Source organism: Psittacula echo (genome assembly GCF_963264785.1).
Source record: "Psittacula echo genome assembly, chromosome: 4".
Taxonomy (NCBI): domain Eukaryota; kingdom Metazoa; phylum Chordata; class Aves; order Psittaciformes; family Psittacidae; genus Psittacula; species Psittacula echo.
In genome coordinates this window covers 1,601,832-1,621,335 of record NC_137738.1, presented here as the reverse complement: position 1 = coordinate 1,621,335, position 19,504 = coordinate 1,601,832, and the positions used below count along the sequence as shown (strand labels likewise).

Here is a 19,504-nt window from a genome sequence, read left to right as displayed (position 1 = left end):
AGTGCTCCACTCTTTTTCTTATACCAAACTGTAGCTTCCTGAGACACAGTTCTCAAGCCAAAACTCAGTTTCAGCTTTATTTATAGAAACAGAAAAAGATACAAAATTATTAAGGCTGTATAAAGCACTGAAAAAAAACCCAACAAAACTGATTTTAGATCAGAAATCAGCATACTCCAGATGCCCTTCAAGGTCATTGCCATATTGGAGTGGGAAGTTTTGCCTGCATACAAATTGAAATCTAAACACTCAGAGCAGCCCCTTGTTTCAGGTCATAACAGTAATCGATAAGACCAAAGAGCAGACTCATGACTTTCCAATGTTAATTCAACTCAATTACAACATTTGACTTCAGTCTGAGAAACTTAAAGGGCTGGAGCTTCTGCTTTGAAACAGCAAGAGATGGGCTTCATCTTCACACTGGTAGAGAGCTGAAGAAACCCTTGTTTCTTCAGGAATAAATGATGGGGGGGTGGGGAAAGAAGGCTGCAACAGAGACATCAGAAATGCACGCACCAAGCTGAAGCCTATCATCTCATGGCCTGAATTCCTTGTTGAAGGGATAAGCCGTCTCAGACTTGGCTGAAGCCGCAGGAGTGATGGACAGGAGGATTCTAACTGTGACCCCCAACAGGCTGAAATGGCTGTTGGGGAGCATGGAACAGCTTTTGACAGGAGTCCTCCTGCTTTGGGGGCAGGAAGTTGCTCTTGGAAGAAGCCCTCGCCAGGACTGGTGGCCTTTCGCCGGGCCTAAGGGGAATGTCTAACTTCAGGAAGCCTAAAGGTCTTCAGATCCCCTCTTTTGAAACGAACCATTCCTAAGACTACCGAAAAAAGGGGGTTGTTTTAAGGTGACACTTTACATGAAGACATTAAAGACAAAAAGCACACTTTGCTACAGTAGGTACAAAAGCAGTTTAAGGCTGAAGTGCTGCAGTCACTGATAATGACAAATGTTCTAGCTTGTATCAGAAAGCAATCAAGAAGAACTGATGAGCATCATGGCCTTTGGGGAGCAGCGTAAGTGCAGGGCACAGCCCTGTGTGCCCCTGCACAGAGGCTGCGGGAGATTGGGCTTTTTGAATGCTGCAAGGTAGGGAAAAGCTTTTCCTCATCATCTTAAAATAAGCAGCAAAACACTAGCAAAAATAAAACCAATCTTCAGCGTATATAAAATCCCCATTGGGAGCTGCTGCTGCCAATGGACAAAGATGCTGTCTTATCAAAATCATTCAAAATGCTTCATAATCCCTCCCCAGCCCGGCCACAGCCCGTCAGTGTTTCTGGTTCAATTCCTGCATTCACAATGCAGAATCAATTAAATGAGCCTTTGTGTTTAACACATTGACCAAAGACTTGGCCTGGCACATCCTTCTGCAGTGCAGAAAAGCCATCAACCTGCCTTACAAATCCCTGGTTTGTGTCATTCCTAACTCACAGCGTACGTTTGCTCCCATTCAATTCCAACGTGAGAGTAGCAGTACAGGAACCCGAGGACAGTCAGTGTCGCCCATGGCCAGCCTATAAATAGAAAGACAGACAATCCCAGTCAGAATAATTAATGACTGCTTCGAGTAGAAATACCCTGGGGATGACTTATGATGCTTCTCATTCATGTTATTAGCAATACAGTCTCAGAAGGATGTAAAGCCAACCCACCAAATTTGACAGGCGAAATCTGCATTGTCTAACCTCCAGGGATGCCTGACCCCCTGCAGCCTCAGTCTTTTCCAGGTTTAGGCAACTCGGCCAGGGTTATTCCTGCTCTGCACCTCCAAATCATAACTGATGAATTAAAGAGCTCTGTTTCAATCGCTTCCTTTGGAGTAGGTTTGTCTATGAAGCAGCTCCCTAAATGAACCCTGACGCTTTCAGCTGGCTACAGTGCTTCCCAGGCACAAAGAGATGCAAAGCCACAGTGCAGCTTATTAAAAACCAGACCAAATCCAGCTACCTGTTCTGCAGAGTCTGCGAAAACCTCTGATCAAGGTTGGTTTAGGTACCCTGCAGCTGGATGTAAAAACTGATGTATGCACTCTACAGCCCCATAACAGCTAAGGGGGTCAGAGCACCACTGTGCCGCTGCAGAGCTGACAGCCCTATTTGCCTGTTGTGTTCTTGCTAGATTATTTTTTAACTAGAAAGACTGAATCCTCCAATAGATAAAACCTCTGCTGGGGAAATTCCTCTTCTCCTTGGAATTAATGAAATGCAGAGCTTATAGGCTGAGATCCTCAGCATTAGGCCCTAATGATTTTTGGTGCTTTTTGGCCGGGGGAAGGGGAAGGAAGGTGTTTGAGGGGTTTTTTGTTGCTGCTGTTGACCCAAGAATTTGGTTATGTGTATGACTGGTTTCTGTACGCTGCCCTCGACCCACCAGCCCCTGCTTCTGAAAGAGAAGCCTCAGTGCTTCCTCTTGGGGAAATCTGTGCTCTGAAGGAGCCTACTGGCAGCCAGGAGACTCCCACTGGCCTCAAGAAGGGATGGAGCGGAGCTGTAACCTCTCTACAACACGCTCCTCCAGGAAGAGCTCTTTCTGTAGGTATGTTTACAAGGTATTCTGTAGGCTGCCTTTGTCCAGGCTTCAAGCTGATTCCAGTCTGGAAGCAGTTTAATTGTGCCGATGTCCAGCTGAGCCTTAGCTTATTACCCTGCCCTCAGCAGGGGACCAGCCACGCTGGGACCCTTCCTCTTTGCTCTGAGCATCCCAAGCAGTTAACACTTCACACTGAACAGGCTCAGAAAATGTTATTTTGTCCCCTTCCAACTTGCTCACTCTCGCCAGCCAGAACCTGGTCAGAATATGTAGGTGTGCACTGGAAATCTATTCTAGATGCCTTAGATTTATGATAAGATTCTTCCATAGTGCCCACAACCTGGCTTTGTGGAGCCCCCACGTGCTCTAATCAGGCTTCCTCCTGGAACACAGGGAGCCTCCCCTGTACAATTACAGGTACCAGGGGTTATATTCAGAAGATTACCTCCTCCTGACCTAATCAGGATGAAAAGGAAGCGGAAGACAGCGTGACCTGCTGTGGGTGATGGAAGAGGGGAATTTTTCCAATTCAATCACTGCTACAGCTGTCCTAGGAGGAACTACACAGATCCCAAAGCATTTCTCGTTGCACAGGTAAGAGATAGTGAGGGGCACTGAAAGGGGGGACACCTCTGCCTTGCTGGCCCTTTCTTGCTGTACAGGAACCAGAGGCACTGCTGCTGGGCATGGGGACATGCGTGTGCTGCTCCCCTTGCCAGTAAGCAAACCAAAGGCATCACGTTCTGATGCTGGGCAATTCCAGATTAGCTCCAGTCCACGCGACAGATTTGCACAAGAGCATTCACACCTGAGAAGTGGCTCAAGGACAGCCTGAAGCAAGCAAGGGATCTTCAAACTGTTTGCCTTCCTCTATATTATTAGATATAAAATAGTTGAAAAGCCTGAAGAGCTTGGTCTCCAGATGGTGACTGTGGGAAGGACACACTGAGCACTGCCAATCCGGCAAGGACGCAGTTTCAAATTCCATCCAGCGTGTAAATGACCTGTGTGTTGTCCCTGTATGCGACCTCTATAATCAAACAGCAGCATGAGATGCTCTCTTGCGAAGTAAGTTCTCAGGAGCCTTTTCCTTGCTTAAACAGTGTCTCCTTGTAAACCCAACCAACCAAACAGGACTGTTGGTCTTGGACCTGCAGTTCCAAGGAAGTTCCTCTTTTTGCCCTGGCCCAGCAGCATCAGGTACATTCTTGCCCCTGGTTTTTGCCAATTCCCATTCTGCTCCTCTCAAACACCATTCTCTGGTGGCTCCCCAGCTTTACCTTATCACCCAAACCCACTCACCTATGCTGTACCAGACTCTGCTTGGCAGGGAACATGCCTGTGTTCTAGATCAGTGTCTCTCTCCAAAGTCCCATACACAAAGTGTACCCTTAGAAACATCACTGGAGTCAGATCAAGCACTAAGCTGTTAGGAAATGACTGAGTTAAGTTTCTCTATTCAAAACCATGTCACGTACCACCTTAAAACTTCCAATTTACTGACTGCCTTAAGTAATTTGATTTTCGACTTGAAGGCCCAGTTTTATGAGACAATGCGGAGTTCCACAATTTTTTTTTGGTGGAAAATGAATTAATATTCATTAACATATGCTATTCGTAAATCCAAGACCCACTCATATGCTTTTTGCAAATCCAGCAATATTTCTCACCTTTACCTACACAAATCTCTTAAACCAGCCGGATTTCCCTATTAACAAAGGAACGCTGGGTGAAGCGCATCAATGGAATCACGAACAAATCCCCAGCTTATACAAGTATGCTGCTCCCCAGGACATCAAACACAAACTCCTTGAAGAGGACTGTGAATTCGGAGCAAGGTAACAGCAGCGCTTTATCCCATCTATCACACAACCTCCACCCAAAGAAGCCTCCAGCCCCGGCTAGGCATGAGCCCGTGCTCAGTCACACAGAGCTGATTTACTGTCCTGTAGTCCTGCTGGTTTAAAACCACATTTTGACAAGTTACATACTCAGCTTTCAGCGTAACGAACAGGAGACTTGTTCCCATTACATGGTGAAGCCAGAATGAATACAAACTAACTGCAACAGGAACAGCTTTTGGAGTTACTCCTTCCTTTGAGCTTCCAATCTCGTCTTCAAGAACACTTCTGGATGCTTTGGGCACACTCTGCTTTTTGAAGGGAGAGTTACTCAAAAGTAACAGCCTGCATCACTGCTCCCAAAAGACCAGTTACGTCCTCCTTACCTCAGTTCACATAATTTGAAACAACATTTAATCATATATCCGTAAGGAAGCTCTTTCATATTTCCTAATCCCCTACAGTAATGAAAAAGCAGCACAACAGCAATATTTTGGGCATATCTAGGTTTCACAGTGTTATCAAAACACTAGGAAATGCTCCTTTGGCCCTTCCAACCTGTGAGATGTAAGAGAAAGGGACCCTAGTTGCACGTCCCGAAACTGCCTTAGTAGCTCTGGGACTTTAATGCTATTTTCAGATGTGACCTGGCCACTCAGTCCTCAGAAGTCTTCAAGTACAGAGTAGTGATTAAATCAGAAGTCAGAAAAAGTCATCCCCCTGAAAAGCCTGTCTAGAGGAGCATGCATCTTACCCTGACTTTGGTTTGAAAGTACTGAAGTTGCTGTAAGATTCAGGACAATCTACCCTTAAACAAAAGTTCACGTGTGACAAGACACCGAAGCAGCTCCCCTGTACAGTGGAATTACTGAGACACAGCGGTGGGGAGGAGGCGGAACAGGCACTGATTCAGCAAGCCGAGTAAGAAGCCAAAGCAAACCAGCACCGAAGCCCACGACCTCTCTTACCTCCAATGACAAACATCCTTAAAAGATCACTAAAACTACAACATTTTCAGGAGAAATAACACCTTCAAAACTAGAGATCAGTGGAAAGAAACCTATGATCTAGCCCAGAAGCAGAGATAAACCCTGGTTTTGTACTTTTAGTTGCAGGTCCATGCATCACTTGCAGGTGGAGCCCTGCTGACCATTAGAACAGGGCAAGTCCAAGAGCATGATACCCCAGTTACTCTTCTGGTACTTGGGAAAGGAGACCCTCTATATTTTCAGCTGTGTTAGCATTCAGCATGCAGACATGGGACTGGGTGACTGCAAAACACATCAGAGGTCATACAAAACAGCTCTGTGTGTCGTGCATCCAGTTTTCCAGCTCCTCACAGAAGTGAGGACACCACACAGACGTGGTGCACTGTATTCCAGCCCTACTCCAGGCTGGCTCTGGGTACCACTGCATTATGCCGTAGCTGAACAGAAATATTCATTGTGCTCTCCTTTCACAGATACTGTTCTTCTTCAAACAGATCAAGCTCGGTGTTACAACAAGGAGAAATGGAATAGAATGTTTCTCCTGGAGTTCATTCCTCTTCTGAAGGTACTAAAGGAGAGTATGAAAGCAATTCTAATTTTCAATTATTGGTTTTAAAAGCCATTTCTGAAGGATGTTCTTGTCCTTATAATGCACCCTTCAAAATACAGCACTCGGATGCTAACCAGCAAAATCACCCTTTACAGACAGCAGTTTCCTACAGACTCCTCTAAAGTGCCCCTAGATACTCATTCCTTCCTATCTGCCTCCCTTTACTCACAACTAACCCAGACAGGAAATTGGGTATTTTCAATTATCATGTGAGGGGAAAGAGCCAAGCATAGCCCTTGTTTTCCAGCTTAAGTAATTTTACCATTCCTTAAGTAAAGGCTAACATTTAAGAAAGCTCTATGAAACTGGAACCTATAATAGTAAACAACTCTATGCCCAGGTCTAAAGAAAACAAACCAGAAGCAATTACGGAAGTATGCGACCTATTTGGAATTCAGTAGTTACCTCTCATGCCTTTATATGCCCCTCTATCAATATATCTCTCTATCACCTACTTCTTCAGTTTCAAATAAAATCCTGTCATTGCCTCACATTGCTGGACTCGCCCTTAGCAAGCTCTGGAGTGGTTTACAAATAGCTGATAGCATTGCCCCAAGCACTTCTGTGCTACAGCTCACCCCAAGAACAAAATTCAGACAAAGGAAGATGCAAGCAGGGCTGGTAGAGAGCCGGGAAAAGCTCTTGTATAGGTTGAATTGTACCCTCTCTGTGATAAAGCTTACTGTAATATCATGTCACAGGGCCAAAAGCAGAGAAGAATAATCATGTAAAATACTAAATGAAGACATTGTGTGGTTGCAGCATATCTGCAGTGGTTGCTGTACCATAGGTACAGCAACAGAATTAGACCGACAGAATATTAATGTATCTAAATTACCCATCCCAAGCATATCTGCCCCATCTCCACCCATCTGTGTACCCTCTGCTTGAGCTGACGAGAGTAGGCAGGGAGCTAAAGCTGGTCTTTATCCTCCCACTGCTCCCCAGGCTCTGTACCACGCGGGGAATTAGATGAGAAATGCAGTTTCTCACCAGTCTGTATTTTCTAGAACAGCGCTATTAAAAGACTGCTCCTGCATGCATGAAGTGCTGCGGGAACAGCTCCGGTCAGGGAAGCAATCTCCTCATTATTTAAATTCTTCCTGGCATTTGGTGATCAATTTATTTTTTTTTTTTCCTGTATTTTTTTTTTTAAAATAACCCATATTTGAGGATAAGCCCTTAAAAATCCCAATGTGTGTAGCTGTTCCTCTTCACATCCAGCACAACTTGTAATACTTGAAATCTTAGCCTAATTAAGGCTCCTAGTTTCTGGGTTTAACACGTAAAATGAAGAGGCTACTAATACGTGTTATTCAAGTGCTTAAATTCAACTGTGCAGATTAATGGCTAACTTAGGCATTCCTGTCTGTGCACAGCCTGCATCCTTGTGTGGGAGCTTTTATTAATAAGCATCTTATTTTTGCATACTTCCAGTTCAGCTACTGAGACATCAACTGCTGCCGCTAACAAACAAGCCTGGAAGAAGGAGCTGATGCAGAGAATTTAACTTCCATTTAACTGGCTTCTCGGCTCCTGTCAAACCAGGGATATCAAATCACCTCCAGCTGTTCACTCAGGGATAACTGCGAGGATGGAGAGGTAAGATGCAGTATAAAGAGGATAATGAATTTGGTCGCAGAAGAACACATATGGCAAGCAAAGCCCTAACCTGAGGCATGGCAGAGGGATTTTGTGCTGCTGCTTTCAGCCTCCACATCGCACATGTCACAGAGGAGAGCAAGAAATTCTGCCAGCAAATGCACAGGCAGCAGGGTCCCAGCTGGGCACCTCCATCCTCCCACCCCACTGAAGCAGCACACAGGCTCACAGCGTCTCTATATTCAAGATGCCACCTCGGCCCATCACTGGCCCGCAGCGAGCAGCTCCCACATGCTTCCCCTCCTCCATGCACTGTGTAGCAGCTCAGCCTGGGAGACTCCTTATTGGCACTGCTTAATGCTATAGATTTCCAGGTGCTCAAGATACTGAAGCTTCAAGTGTACTGCTGTACAATAGGAGGTATTTCAAAGGAAAGCCAGGGGAATGAATCACCGAATCATAGAATCAGCTAGGTTAGGAAAGACCTTTAAGATCATTGAGCTGTTCGCTGTCAAGCCTACCACTAACCCATGTCATTGAGGGCAAACTCATCTCCCCTCATGGCTGCCCCTCATAATCTCCAGTCACAGCCACCCCTGATCTGCCCTCTCATAGTGGCCCACACTCTACAGCTGCCTCCCCTACCCCTCATGGCCACCCTTCATCTCCCATCAAGATCTCCCCTCATGGCCACCGCTCACACCCCATAGCTGCCCCTCACCCCTTATTGAGGATAATCCAAAGGCTGTCCCTAGAGACAAGACTGGGAAGGACAAAATCCTTCATGTCCAGACCTGAACCCCAGCCGGGGGAACAGGCAGTGACCACAGAAGCTTCCCCTTCAGCAGACATGAAGTAGTTTCCAGCCAAAGACATTAAGGAATGTGTAACACAGCATCTGCTCATGTGGATTTTAAGTGATAGCATCCCAGAGGATGCTTACATCTGTGCTGGCCGAGGAGTACTTCTGACTGCTGGAAAACTGCAAATGGACAGGTAACAGTCCAAGACCATCATCTGCAACACAGGATGACTGTAACTCACCCAGATCAGCATTACTGAGCGCAGACAGCCATAGTCTCTTAAGTGTTTTCACAATGCAAATCAGTTTTGTTTTGAAGACAGAGATCAGAAAAGTTGTGGCTTTTCAGTGTTCTTACTGTGCGTGGAACCACGTTCTACCAGAGCTAAAACCATTTTACTTTCATGCTTGACAGCACCGAGGGAAGTTGCGTGCTCACAAGGACTTTCTTGAACAACAAGAGATCAACCTATGGCAAGGCTAAGGATGCTGGACATACTTTTCCCTATTGATAAGCTGCAAATATACAATTTCATAGGTAGAGCTCAAAAGATAGGCTTCTCCTATAGCTTTTATAAAGCACCCCTTGACACAATTCCAAGGATGACGCCAAACTATTTGCATTGCATGGAGTATGTCAATGAAAGAAAAAAAAGCTGTTACTCACAAATGCTGGTACGTGCTCCATGGATACAGGTATCCATGCAGGATGTGCCTGCCTGCACGGATTCTCTGTTCTCTTTGGAGCCTGAACCTCATTTAGCGCTTCCTCACTATGAGAGCAGCAGCTCTACGGGTGCTGTACAATGCAGACCAGGAGCAATATTTCTCCTGTATGTATCCACAGTACGAACAGGATGATGCTGCCAACTTCACTCTGTCCTTCTTGGGTTTTTTTTTCTGTGGCAGTATCTGACCATAATTGCACCTTAACTATTTTTACTTGTAAATATTGTCTAGAGCACAAAGGAATCATACGAGTTATGCCTCTGCTTCATGTTTTAATATGAACCTCTACTAGTTCTCCCAGCAGAGCCAGATAGTGGAAAAAAAGCCTGAGACAGTAATCCTGGTCTCATGCATATCAAGTCAACTCTGGAGTAAGTCCACTCAAATCAAAAGAACCATACTCGGGCTACTGCTGAATTTGAATTACCAGTAAGCAAGACTGCTTAAAGCTGCCTGGCAGGATCTTTCTGCCACAATTACTAATAGGAAAGGAAAAGAGCACCGAAGTTCTCAGATTAAGGAGTGAACCTGTAAATCAGAAGCAAACTTCTTTTTCCTGCCAGGTCTTTGGCTGAGAGCTACACACAGGTAATGTGAAATCAAAGCCCATAAAGTAGGAAATCTCAATTTCAATGCCTTCAAAAGCATTACTGTAAATAAAGATGTGTCTTTGCCCAGAAACAAGGCTAAAGAGCTACCTCTTCAATGTGTTATTGTAAAGAAAACGTTTTGGAGTCATACATCTGGCTTGGCATGCATAACGACAGCACTATCCTTACCATTAAATGTCTACTGAGGTATTCCCAGCACAACCTCCTTAAATATGGAGTGAACAAGGGGTAACACTTGCAAATATTTTAGCACATTTTCCACTTGGAATTGTTTGCTGAGTGCTAGAGCTTGAAATCCAGGAGGATTTCTGTACCAATCTAATTGGGGTTCTTGGATTTAGATTTCTATGTCAGCCTTTTTGCAGACAAAAACCCCTCTTTCTCTAGCCTTTTAGTGCTTGGGAGCGCTTGAGAAATCAAGGCTTTATACTCTGAAAAGCAGAGGATTTAAAGCAGGGATTCAGACAGGTATCATCAATCACCAGCAGGCAAACATTTGGGTAAAAAGGTGAAGTATTATAATTTATTTCCTCAACCTGATTTCTGGCTTAAAGTACCCTGGAGTGGTCATGAATATAAGATGCTTAAAGGACCACAATTTAATTTTTTGAATATGAAGGATTATTTAAGGATGAATTATTCACAGTCCCCTCTCTACCTGCAACGCACTTTTCAATCTACAATTTTTCCTTGTCATCCTCAAAGCCACTTACGTTCCTAGAGCACTGCAGTAATTTGATGGTGCTGCCTTGTCCCTTCACGGCATTAAGAACAAGTAAAAAAAGCAGAGAGTGTGACAAATTTAACAACTGTTTATGACCAACTACACTGGCAATAAACAAACTGCAGCTTCTTACCATGGCGCTCTCGTACCTGTAATGCTGGGTGTAATGGAAATTGTATTACCTGTTAGAGCTTAATGCAGTAAGACGAGGGCTGAGAACACATCAGTCATTTCCAGGAACACTGCATTTGGGATGATTGCTGCGCCAGTGTAAAGCTAGCACTACAAGTGAGGCCACTGAACCAAGTTCTTATTTAACAGAAATCCAAGCATCTTGAGGGATGGAAGTGCACAGATAGATAAGGTAACCAGGCCACCCTGCACTTGCTTACCGAGCCATAGCAACTGATCCAAGACTAAGGCACTGTTAATGCTGCTGCTCTCAGGCTGCATGAACGGAGCTGGTGCAGGGCCTGGAGCACAGTGTGATGGGGAAGGGCTGGGGGACCTGGGGGGTTCAGTCTGGAGAAGAGAAGGCTCAGGGGGCACCTGATGGCTCCCTACAACTGCCTGAGAGGAGGATGGAGCCAGGAGGGGCTGGGCTCTGCTCCCAAGGAACAAGGGATGGGACAAGAGGAACCGGCCTCAAGCTGCACCAGGGCAGGTTTAGATGGAGCTGAGGAACAATTCCTGCCCCAGAGGGTGCTCAGGCATTGGAACAGGCTGCCCAGGGCAGGGCTGCAGTCACCGTCCCGGCAAGTGTTCACACACCGTGGAGATGAGGCCTCAGTGCCATGGGTCAGTGGTGGCCTTGGCAGTGCTGCGGTAAAGGTTGGACCGGATGAGCTTAAAGGGCTTTTCCAACCCAGTTGGTTCTATGATTCTGTGAAGTTACTCCCCTTCCACTGGTGTCTTGTTCTCACAGCATCCCCAAAAAACCAAGAAAAGGGCTAAGGCAGGAACTCCTGGAAGGACAGTGTGGTCTCAAGGCAGCGATCAGCCAACAGAAAACATTGCCAATGAACAACCTCCATCACAGTGGTGGCACAGCACATGAAATGCAATTGTTACATGCAGGTTATCAAAAGGAAAAGGGCTACACAGGGTCGACCTTGGTTGACCAGGTTTTGATAAAAGAATTGTTTCATTTCTCCCCTGCACAATCTGCTGCAGCACATACAATCATCATAACTACACAGAAAAATTATCAGTAAAATAGTGCAATTACAGATAGTTTGTGGGTAAGATTCAATTCATTTTAATTTGGGGGAAAAAAAGAGCCTGTGGTCGTCTGCCATCAAGAGCATTTGAAACAAAGGAAAAACCGCCTCCAAAACACAAACTTAAAATTACTTTAGAGATATCAATATTTAATTGATTTATTCGAGGTAAAAATCAGACAATTTGCTTATATAGACCCAGAAAGCACATTCTGGATTTCCAGAGTATATCTAGCAAGTCTGGGGAGGAAAAACTTTATTCCCTGCTTTCTGTGTAAATGAGAAGTGTGTTCGCTGTGACACAGAGCCCCGTGAGTATCTGAAACCAGGGGTCTATGTGAGCTGTGTGAGCATGGAGCTCCTCTGAAGCAAAATCTAGCAAACCCTTTATCACCTATGCTGGAAAACACAGATTAGAAATAGGCAGGCGGCTACATCAGCATGCACAATGTGCCAGCACTGCCAAGCACAGGGAGCTGGTTTCTGAGCCCTGCTTGGCTTTCCTGGGATGTGGTCTCAGGCCAGCAAGCAGCCACCCAAGGGAAGGAGTTTGATCAGCACAAGTCTGGGCGAGTTACCCGCTGGTGTGGTATGAATGTGTCAGGCCAAGCTCCTTCATCTGTACACTGAAGACAGCAATAGCAATAGCAATTTGCTCTGCAGCTGCTCAGAGGAGCGTACATGCAAAGATTTAAGCCTGGATGCTCTCCTTGGCCTCCTGTTTAAGAAGGCTTCCTGAGCAGCAGCTGACTGGGATTGCTCACAATGTTCCTTTCAGCTGAGATGGCTGCACCGGTGGAGCAGAGCAAGGAACATGGTCCATGTCTGCAAAAAGATTTCCTAAATAAAAATCCTTCCTCTTTTTATTATATCTGTAGCAGCATATTCCCTTTTGTAGAAGGAAAAATACCTTCACAACCACCAGCTCCTTTACATTGGAGAGGGACCAGAGGAAGACCACAAAAATGACCAGAGGGATGAAACACCTCTCTGATAGAGCTGGAGTTGTTCAGCCTGGAGAAGAGAAGACTCTGGGGAGACCTTATTGCACCTTTCAGTTCTTAAAAGGGGCCTCTAAGAAAGATGGGCAGAGACTTTTGAGCAGGGCCTGTTGTGACAGGACGAGGGGCGATGGGTTTAAACTAAAAGAGGGAAATTCAGGCTGGATGTGAGGAAAAAATTCTTTATCATGAATGTGGTGAAACACTGGCACACGCTGCCCAGAGAGGTGCTGGATGCCCCATCCCTGGAGACATTGCAGGCCAGGCTGGATGTGGTTCTGGGCAACCTGATCTAGGTGAAGATGTCCCTGCTCATTGCAGGGGGTTGGAGTTGAGGAGCTTTGAAGGTTCCTTCCAACCCAAACAATTCTCTGCTTACAGTAAACTATAACCAAGCAAAGCAGCATTATTATGCCTTGCCAGAAAGTTAGTGCCTACATTTACATTGACTTATTTAACTAAATGCAGCTTAGAGGTATAATCTTCCTATGTGCTTCCCTGGCCCACTAAAATTAGCAAGGAACAAGATCTGATGCATGGCTGTTGTACTCTCTGTCCCCCCTGTGCCCTGCTACCCAACGTAATAAAAGCAGTGCTGCAAGCTGCTTTAACAAGACCATCGACAGCACTAATACACGCATCTTGCTCAAAACCAACACACACATGCACCTCTCCAGAGGGGACTGGTGACCCATTTATATACATCAGCTCTGCAGTGTTCAACTTGTTTCATGTCCCCTTGCCCAGGCATGCAATGAAGTGACACTTCAGTGATTCACAGCCTTGATGGTGTTTGCTATTGATTTAAAGCAGGAACAGATTGGCTGAAGCCAGCTGTACAACCCCAGGCTAAGCGACACGATGAAAGCCCTGAGGGCTCGGCTTGCTTGATGCCCTCACCACAACATGTTTGGGCCCTACATGGATGCTGGGGACATGAGGACACCAGCAGGCTCTCATTGCCCTGACCAGACTTAGCAGTGGCCTCCACATTGCATTTAACTGTATAAAAGCATATTGTTTACACTTATACTGTATGCACGCTGTGCTCGATCGTGATTTGACCTCCCAGTTCCACCTCAGCCCTGCCTTGTCACCACTACCTTGCCCAGCCCTGGCTGGCCCCTTGGCTCACCCTAGTTGACGCCAATGGTGCCTCTGCCCGTTGCCCCTCTGCGCAGGGTGCTGGTAGAGCAGCCTTGGTGGCACATAGTAGGCTTCATCCCCAACCACTGTGGGCTTTCTCCTCGTGCTAATTCTCTCATGGGAGAGAACTATAATGAGAACTGGCTATGAAGCAGTCATTTCCATTTGTAAATGGGGTAGCACAAAGGAAGAAATGAGAACAAATTTCCATATGTACAGTCCCTGCTAAACAATCATCTCTGCAAACCTCTCCACAGCGTGCGTGGTGCATGCGCCTTCTCTACAGCATCAGCCGCACGACCGGAATGATTAATTAATCTGGCCATTATCACATCAGCTCAGAGGATCCGACAACAGAAGAGACCTGGAGCCGATTTGCTTTCTTGCGAAGCTCACAGTTCACACGCAATGGTGTGGCCACACAGATTAGTCATATTAAAAATAACTGGGGGTTTAGTGAATGCTGCGCCTCAAGCAGGCCCAGACCATGAGCACACCTCTCCGTTTACAATCACTACATGTCAAAGCACTTTCTTATATTCCCATTTTAATCTAAACCATCAAGGTGGAGCAGTAACCTGCCCATAGCGGGCTGGCCAAGCAGCCCAAAGCCCAGCCATGTGGGCACTGGATGGAGCATGTGCTGGAAAGAGCAAGACATGAGGAACAGCTCTACAGGTGGTAGAGCAAAAGGCCTGTGTCTCTGTTAGCATCATTCCTCATGTCACTGCTACTGTCAATAAATGATCTGATTGGGCTGTGCAGCTAATATTTTTAGCATGGCATAAGAAATGTGGAAAAGGTCTATTTTAATCTGAGGTGAGAAAATATCTTATCAGATCAGATGCACTTAGATGGGTGTGATAGGATGGCAGAAGGAAAGCCAGCCATGGAAAACAAGCCACTGAGAACAGTTACTGCGATTTTGCACGGATGCAGTAAAAACATAAATCATAAATTACAGCCTGGTTTGAGTTAGAAGGGACCTTAAAGATCATCCAATTCCGACCCCCTGCCACAGGCAGGGACACCTTCCACTAGAGCAGCTTGCTCCAAGCCCCTGTGTCCAACCTGGCCTTGAACACTGCCAGGGATGGGGCAGCCACAGCTTCTCTGGGCACCCTGGGCCAGCACCTCAGCACCCTCACAGGGAAGAGCTTCTGCCTAAGAGCTCATCTCCGTCTCCCCTCGGGCAGGTTAAAGCCATTCCCCTTGGCCTGGCCCTACAGGCCTTGTCCAAAGCCCCTCTCCAGGTTTCCTGCAGCCCCTTTAGGCACTGGAGCTGCTCTAAGGTCTCCCCTTCAGGAGCCTTCTCTTCTCCAGGCTGCCCCAGCCCAGCTCTCTCAGCCTGGCTCCAGAGCAGAGCTGCTCCAGCCCTCACAGCATCTCCGTGGCCTCCTCTAGACTCTCTCCAACAGCTCCACATCCCTCTTGTGCTGAATGGGAATGAATGGGGTTAAGTGGACTGGGAGGGGTTTCATTTTAGTTAAGCTTGCCAAAGCTAGAGGTTGGCTACCCTTGTCGGTGAAAGCGTATCACCAAACGAAGATGTCAAGGTGTCTGCCATTTACACTGATTATCTGGAGAATCTCCAAAAGGGAATATGTCTGACTCTGCTGAAATAGGCTATTTTTCTCCTGAAGGCAGTATTACTCTTGATCTTGGCAAGGAGATTAATGCCAATTTCTTTGACAAAGAAATTCGGACACATAACAAGGACAATAGAGGGCTCTTCTTCTCTCCCTCTTTATTTTCAGTTGGATCTTCTACTGGTTCTACATGAATTATTTCTAAAACTCAGTGCCTCCTGCTGAACACATATTGTGGATGAAATGGGAGAGCTCCCCAAAAATTGATGCACTGTTACTGACTGCAGCTGATTTTTGCACAGGAAAATGTACATTTAAAGAGAAATGTATCCATTTGTTTTCTTGGTTCTTCACTCCATTTAGAAATCTGGAATGAACAATCTGGCTGTCCAGCCACCACATATCACCTTACTCAATGCTTTCCAACAATCCTTTTAATGGATACTGGCACACCCAGTATAGATTGCAAAAGTTCTACTCTTTGGACCAAATTTTCTGACACAAGTCTTGGCATCTTCCACGTCTGCTCACACTGTACTCATCATATGGGCCCAGGCTGCTCAGATGACCTTCTATTTCCCCTTTGAAGCATTATTTTGCATTGGGATTTGTCTCAGCGTTCCCTTTACTGCAGAACTGCAAGATGACTACGGGTAAAAGACCTTCCTCTGTCCTTTAGTGTTTCAGTGAGTACCGGACTCAAGTGAGGAGCTCAGCTGCAGGCAAAGTTTGACGTAACAAAGAAGCCTGATTAAATAAGAGTAATCTACCACTTGGCAGAATCCTTCAGCAATTCATAAAAGTCAAACACCATACTTAATGTTTTGATCAGGAACTCTGCCTAGGTCTTTGGCTTGCATTCCTGATGACCTTTAAATTGCACGTGAATACCTTTCAATCACTAAGGCAGGAAAATTACCCTGACAGATGGACCAAGGTCATTACCAAGTTACTAACATCTCTACCTTTCCTTTACTGAAGCCCCTGTATCTTCTAATAATAATAACAATAAATTGTGTTCCATTCTTCACAGTAATGAAACATAATTTGTTTTAAATCCTAAACCAGAGTGCAACAGATGTTACAACTGTTGGGTGCAATACTTGAGAGGCTATGGCACATCTCCATTTTGATTTGCTATTGGAGGCCTCAAAACACAATAAATCAAATCACAGAGAAGGACAGAAGCAGAAGGGCGACTCAAATGAGCTGGCATCACCCTAGACAAAGGCTGACAAAATAAAGATCAAAGAGATCAAATGGATCTCCAGTAAGAAGGGAGAAATGACAGAGAGAGACTGAGAACCAAACTAGGGAAACGGTGACAGAGAAAAGATGGGAAGCAAGAGTCAAACTCACAGACTTGAAAAAAATTAACTCTTCACTACATTAGAAGCCATAGGAGGCTTCCTCAACTCATCAGTACTGATGTAACCGTCCAGTTAGAAAATGAGCAAAGATTGGGCTATGCATTATACTGGACAACAAATGGTCTCAATCAAGTATGTTATGAAAGAGTAAAACATTCAAGTTCTCTTTTTAAACCACGCTTGATTTTTAGGAGAGAGCTAAAAATACTAAATAACAATGTTTTGGGGTTTACTTTTTCAAATCAGGTGCTTATCCTTACTCTTTCACGTATAAGCAAACACAGCTTGGATGTCAACAGAAACCTCTCCACTGCTCACGTGTGTGCCTCACAGGGACACTAGCTAGCTCAACCTTGTGCCTTTGGGGCACCCATGCATCCCGTACGTGCAGCATGGATACCAAAGGTCATTTGGCAAAAGACACCCCCAAACCCGATCAATTTGTAAACTGTGGTTACTACTAACTACAGTGGCCTTTACCTGACAACAATGGGTCCAGGGTTTCAAGCCTAATTATGTTTCAGACTCAAGACTTAAGTTATACAGTGAAGAGTTGTAAGCTTGGTACCGGTTGACCAGCAGCTTCATTAAAGCTGCAATCTTACTACTGCAGAAAAATGGCATTGTCCTTCCTCCTGAAGATTTAAGTGGACTTAATCTTGCTTCTCAATCAAGCTTAAGAGCACATTAAACACCCTGCTGTCAGTAGCCAACCTCTTTAATGAAGGCAGCAGTACATAAAGCTGAACTGAATTATTAATTAAATTACTTGTACAGGACTCACATGATGCTAGAAACATTCAGTCAAAAGCACTGAGTAAATACTGACATTTTCAAACAAAATAACCACTATTTTTGATTAGCGGAGACCTAGTCCCACTTATACATTCACTTTGAATCAGCTATAAATTATCACAGAAGTAATTAATTTGTGTCATCTTTCAACACCAATACAAATTTGGCAAAGCACTATGTGTAATTAACGTCAGTGACTAAAATGCTCTTCAAGTGTGTGTCCTTGGCTAAGCACAGCACTGCCGTGGTCTCAGTTTCAAGAGAACTGATGGGTCAGCACTTACTATTGTAACAGAAGGACAGGAAGGTTCCTGTAGGCAAAGCTTTACCGGTTTCTACACTAGAAATGAAATCGTAGCTATTTTATGGAACACCACAGGCAGTGTCAAGGGACAGAAAGTGCAAAGTGTAAGCAGCACAAAAAATCCCACCCTTATTCTTTCACAACCACACTGAAGACTCAGCGTTTCAGACGTGACATCTGGGGGTGCAGTGGGTTTTCTTGTGTGGTTTTTCACTTTGTCAGTAGCCATACTCATAGTAGCGCCTGCACACCATGTTGTAGCAACGACAGCTATTGCATTTGCTGTGTTAATAATTATATTGGACTAGATTCACAAAGGGAAAGACACTTCACTCTGGGAGGCTTCTGCTGGAGGCTTGCACTGGAGCTGCCCCTGATGCTGGGCGCAGCTTTCTGCCTCCTTTGGAAGCTGCTCCATGGCTCACTTCTGCATGAAAAAGACAAGATTTTCTGTATCCTCATGGCTTGCACACTCCCTTGTAGCAGAATGGAAGAGAGAGATCCCCTTTCTGCTCCACAGACTATGTTTTGCTTCTATCCAGTAACCGTTTAAAGTAAATCAGACTGTCCAGGTGGCAGAAACTAAAACAACCACATCCTACAGATGCTTCCAGCTTGTGTTTAGCATTCCCGATGAGGGCAGATCTTCAGAGGAAGAAAATAAGGCCACAAATAAAGACAAGAGCATCACAAAGGACCCTTAATGCATGGCAGACACATACACCAAGACAGGCAATCCTGGAGGAAAAAAGGGGGATGGAACAACAAGAGCTATCTTGTCTCACAAGGAACGTTTTGCCATTTCCTATAGACTGTCAAAGCAGGTAAATGCTGACTCCCTCTCCTTGTTTCTCCTGTCTTCATCTCCTCCTTTCATCAGCAATAATATTACTTATAAAAGCAGCATGAGATAGAGCATGTGTATTTGACTGTAATGCAGGAGCCAGCTTCACTGAGAGACAGATCAGCAATGATTACTGCAATGTAAAGAACACACCTCTGTGTCAGTGAGCGATCACGACTTTTTAAACAAGGACTTGACCTTTCTAAACTTGGCATAGATCAAACTCATTGAGACATGCCTAATCCAGGGCAAGCCCTTCTACAGACAATACAGTGGATTTTTCATGCATTGCTAGCACTGAAGACTTCACCTTCAGCTCAAGAAGCACAGAAACCAATGCACTGAAAGGCCATGTTTCTGCTTCATGGTCACTTCTGGCTCTTCCTTCTGTGCTACTGCTCACAAACCCCAAAGAAAAGGGTATCTAAGCAGGGCTGTGAAAAAGCACATCACAGGGAGGAATGGATGCTGAACTGCTACGGACTGACAGCAGGCATGAGAGCCAAGACAATCCCGGTTCTGCTACTGACTTGCTGTGTCTCTCTGTGCCTCTGTTTCCCTCTGTTATTTGTAAAGCAACTGGAATAAAACAACTCTTCAACTGTTTAGGTAAAAAATACAGTACAGGACAACAAAAGGAGACACACCTGACTACTGCCGTATTTTCCTGCTCAGAAGCCTGGCAACCTACTGTAACCTTAAAGTTGGCCAAAGTAGATTCAAATGTCAGGAGAAGAAACCATGACCTTTCTCTTCAGGAGAGGCAATGAGAAACAATGAAGATGGGGGTT

At 45.3% G+C, this 19,504-nt stretch overlaps 1 protein-coding gene across 1 annotated transcript in view; it reads right to left on the bottom strand.

Moving 5' to 3' along the window:
- Positions 1 to 818: 818 nt before the first annotated feature.
- HHAT (hedgehog acyltransferase) overlaps positions 819 to 19,504 on the bottom strand; it is a gene marked incomplete at both ends in the record, with an annotated part of 141,422 nt that continues 122,736 nt past the window's right edge. The window contains 2 exons of the mRNA XM_080614991.1: positions 819 to 824; positions 1,439 to 1,521. Of these exons, the coding sequence (XP_080471117.1) occupies positions 819 to 824; positions 1,439 to 1,521 (89 nt within the window). The remainder of the gene's footprint in view (positions 825 to 1,438; positions 1,522 to 19,504) is intronic.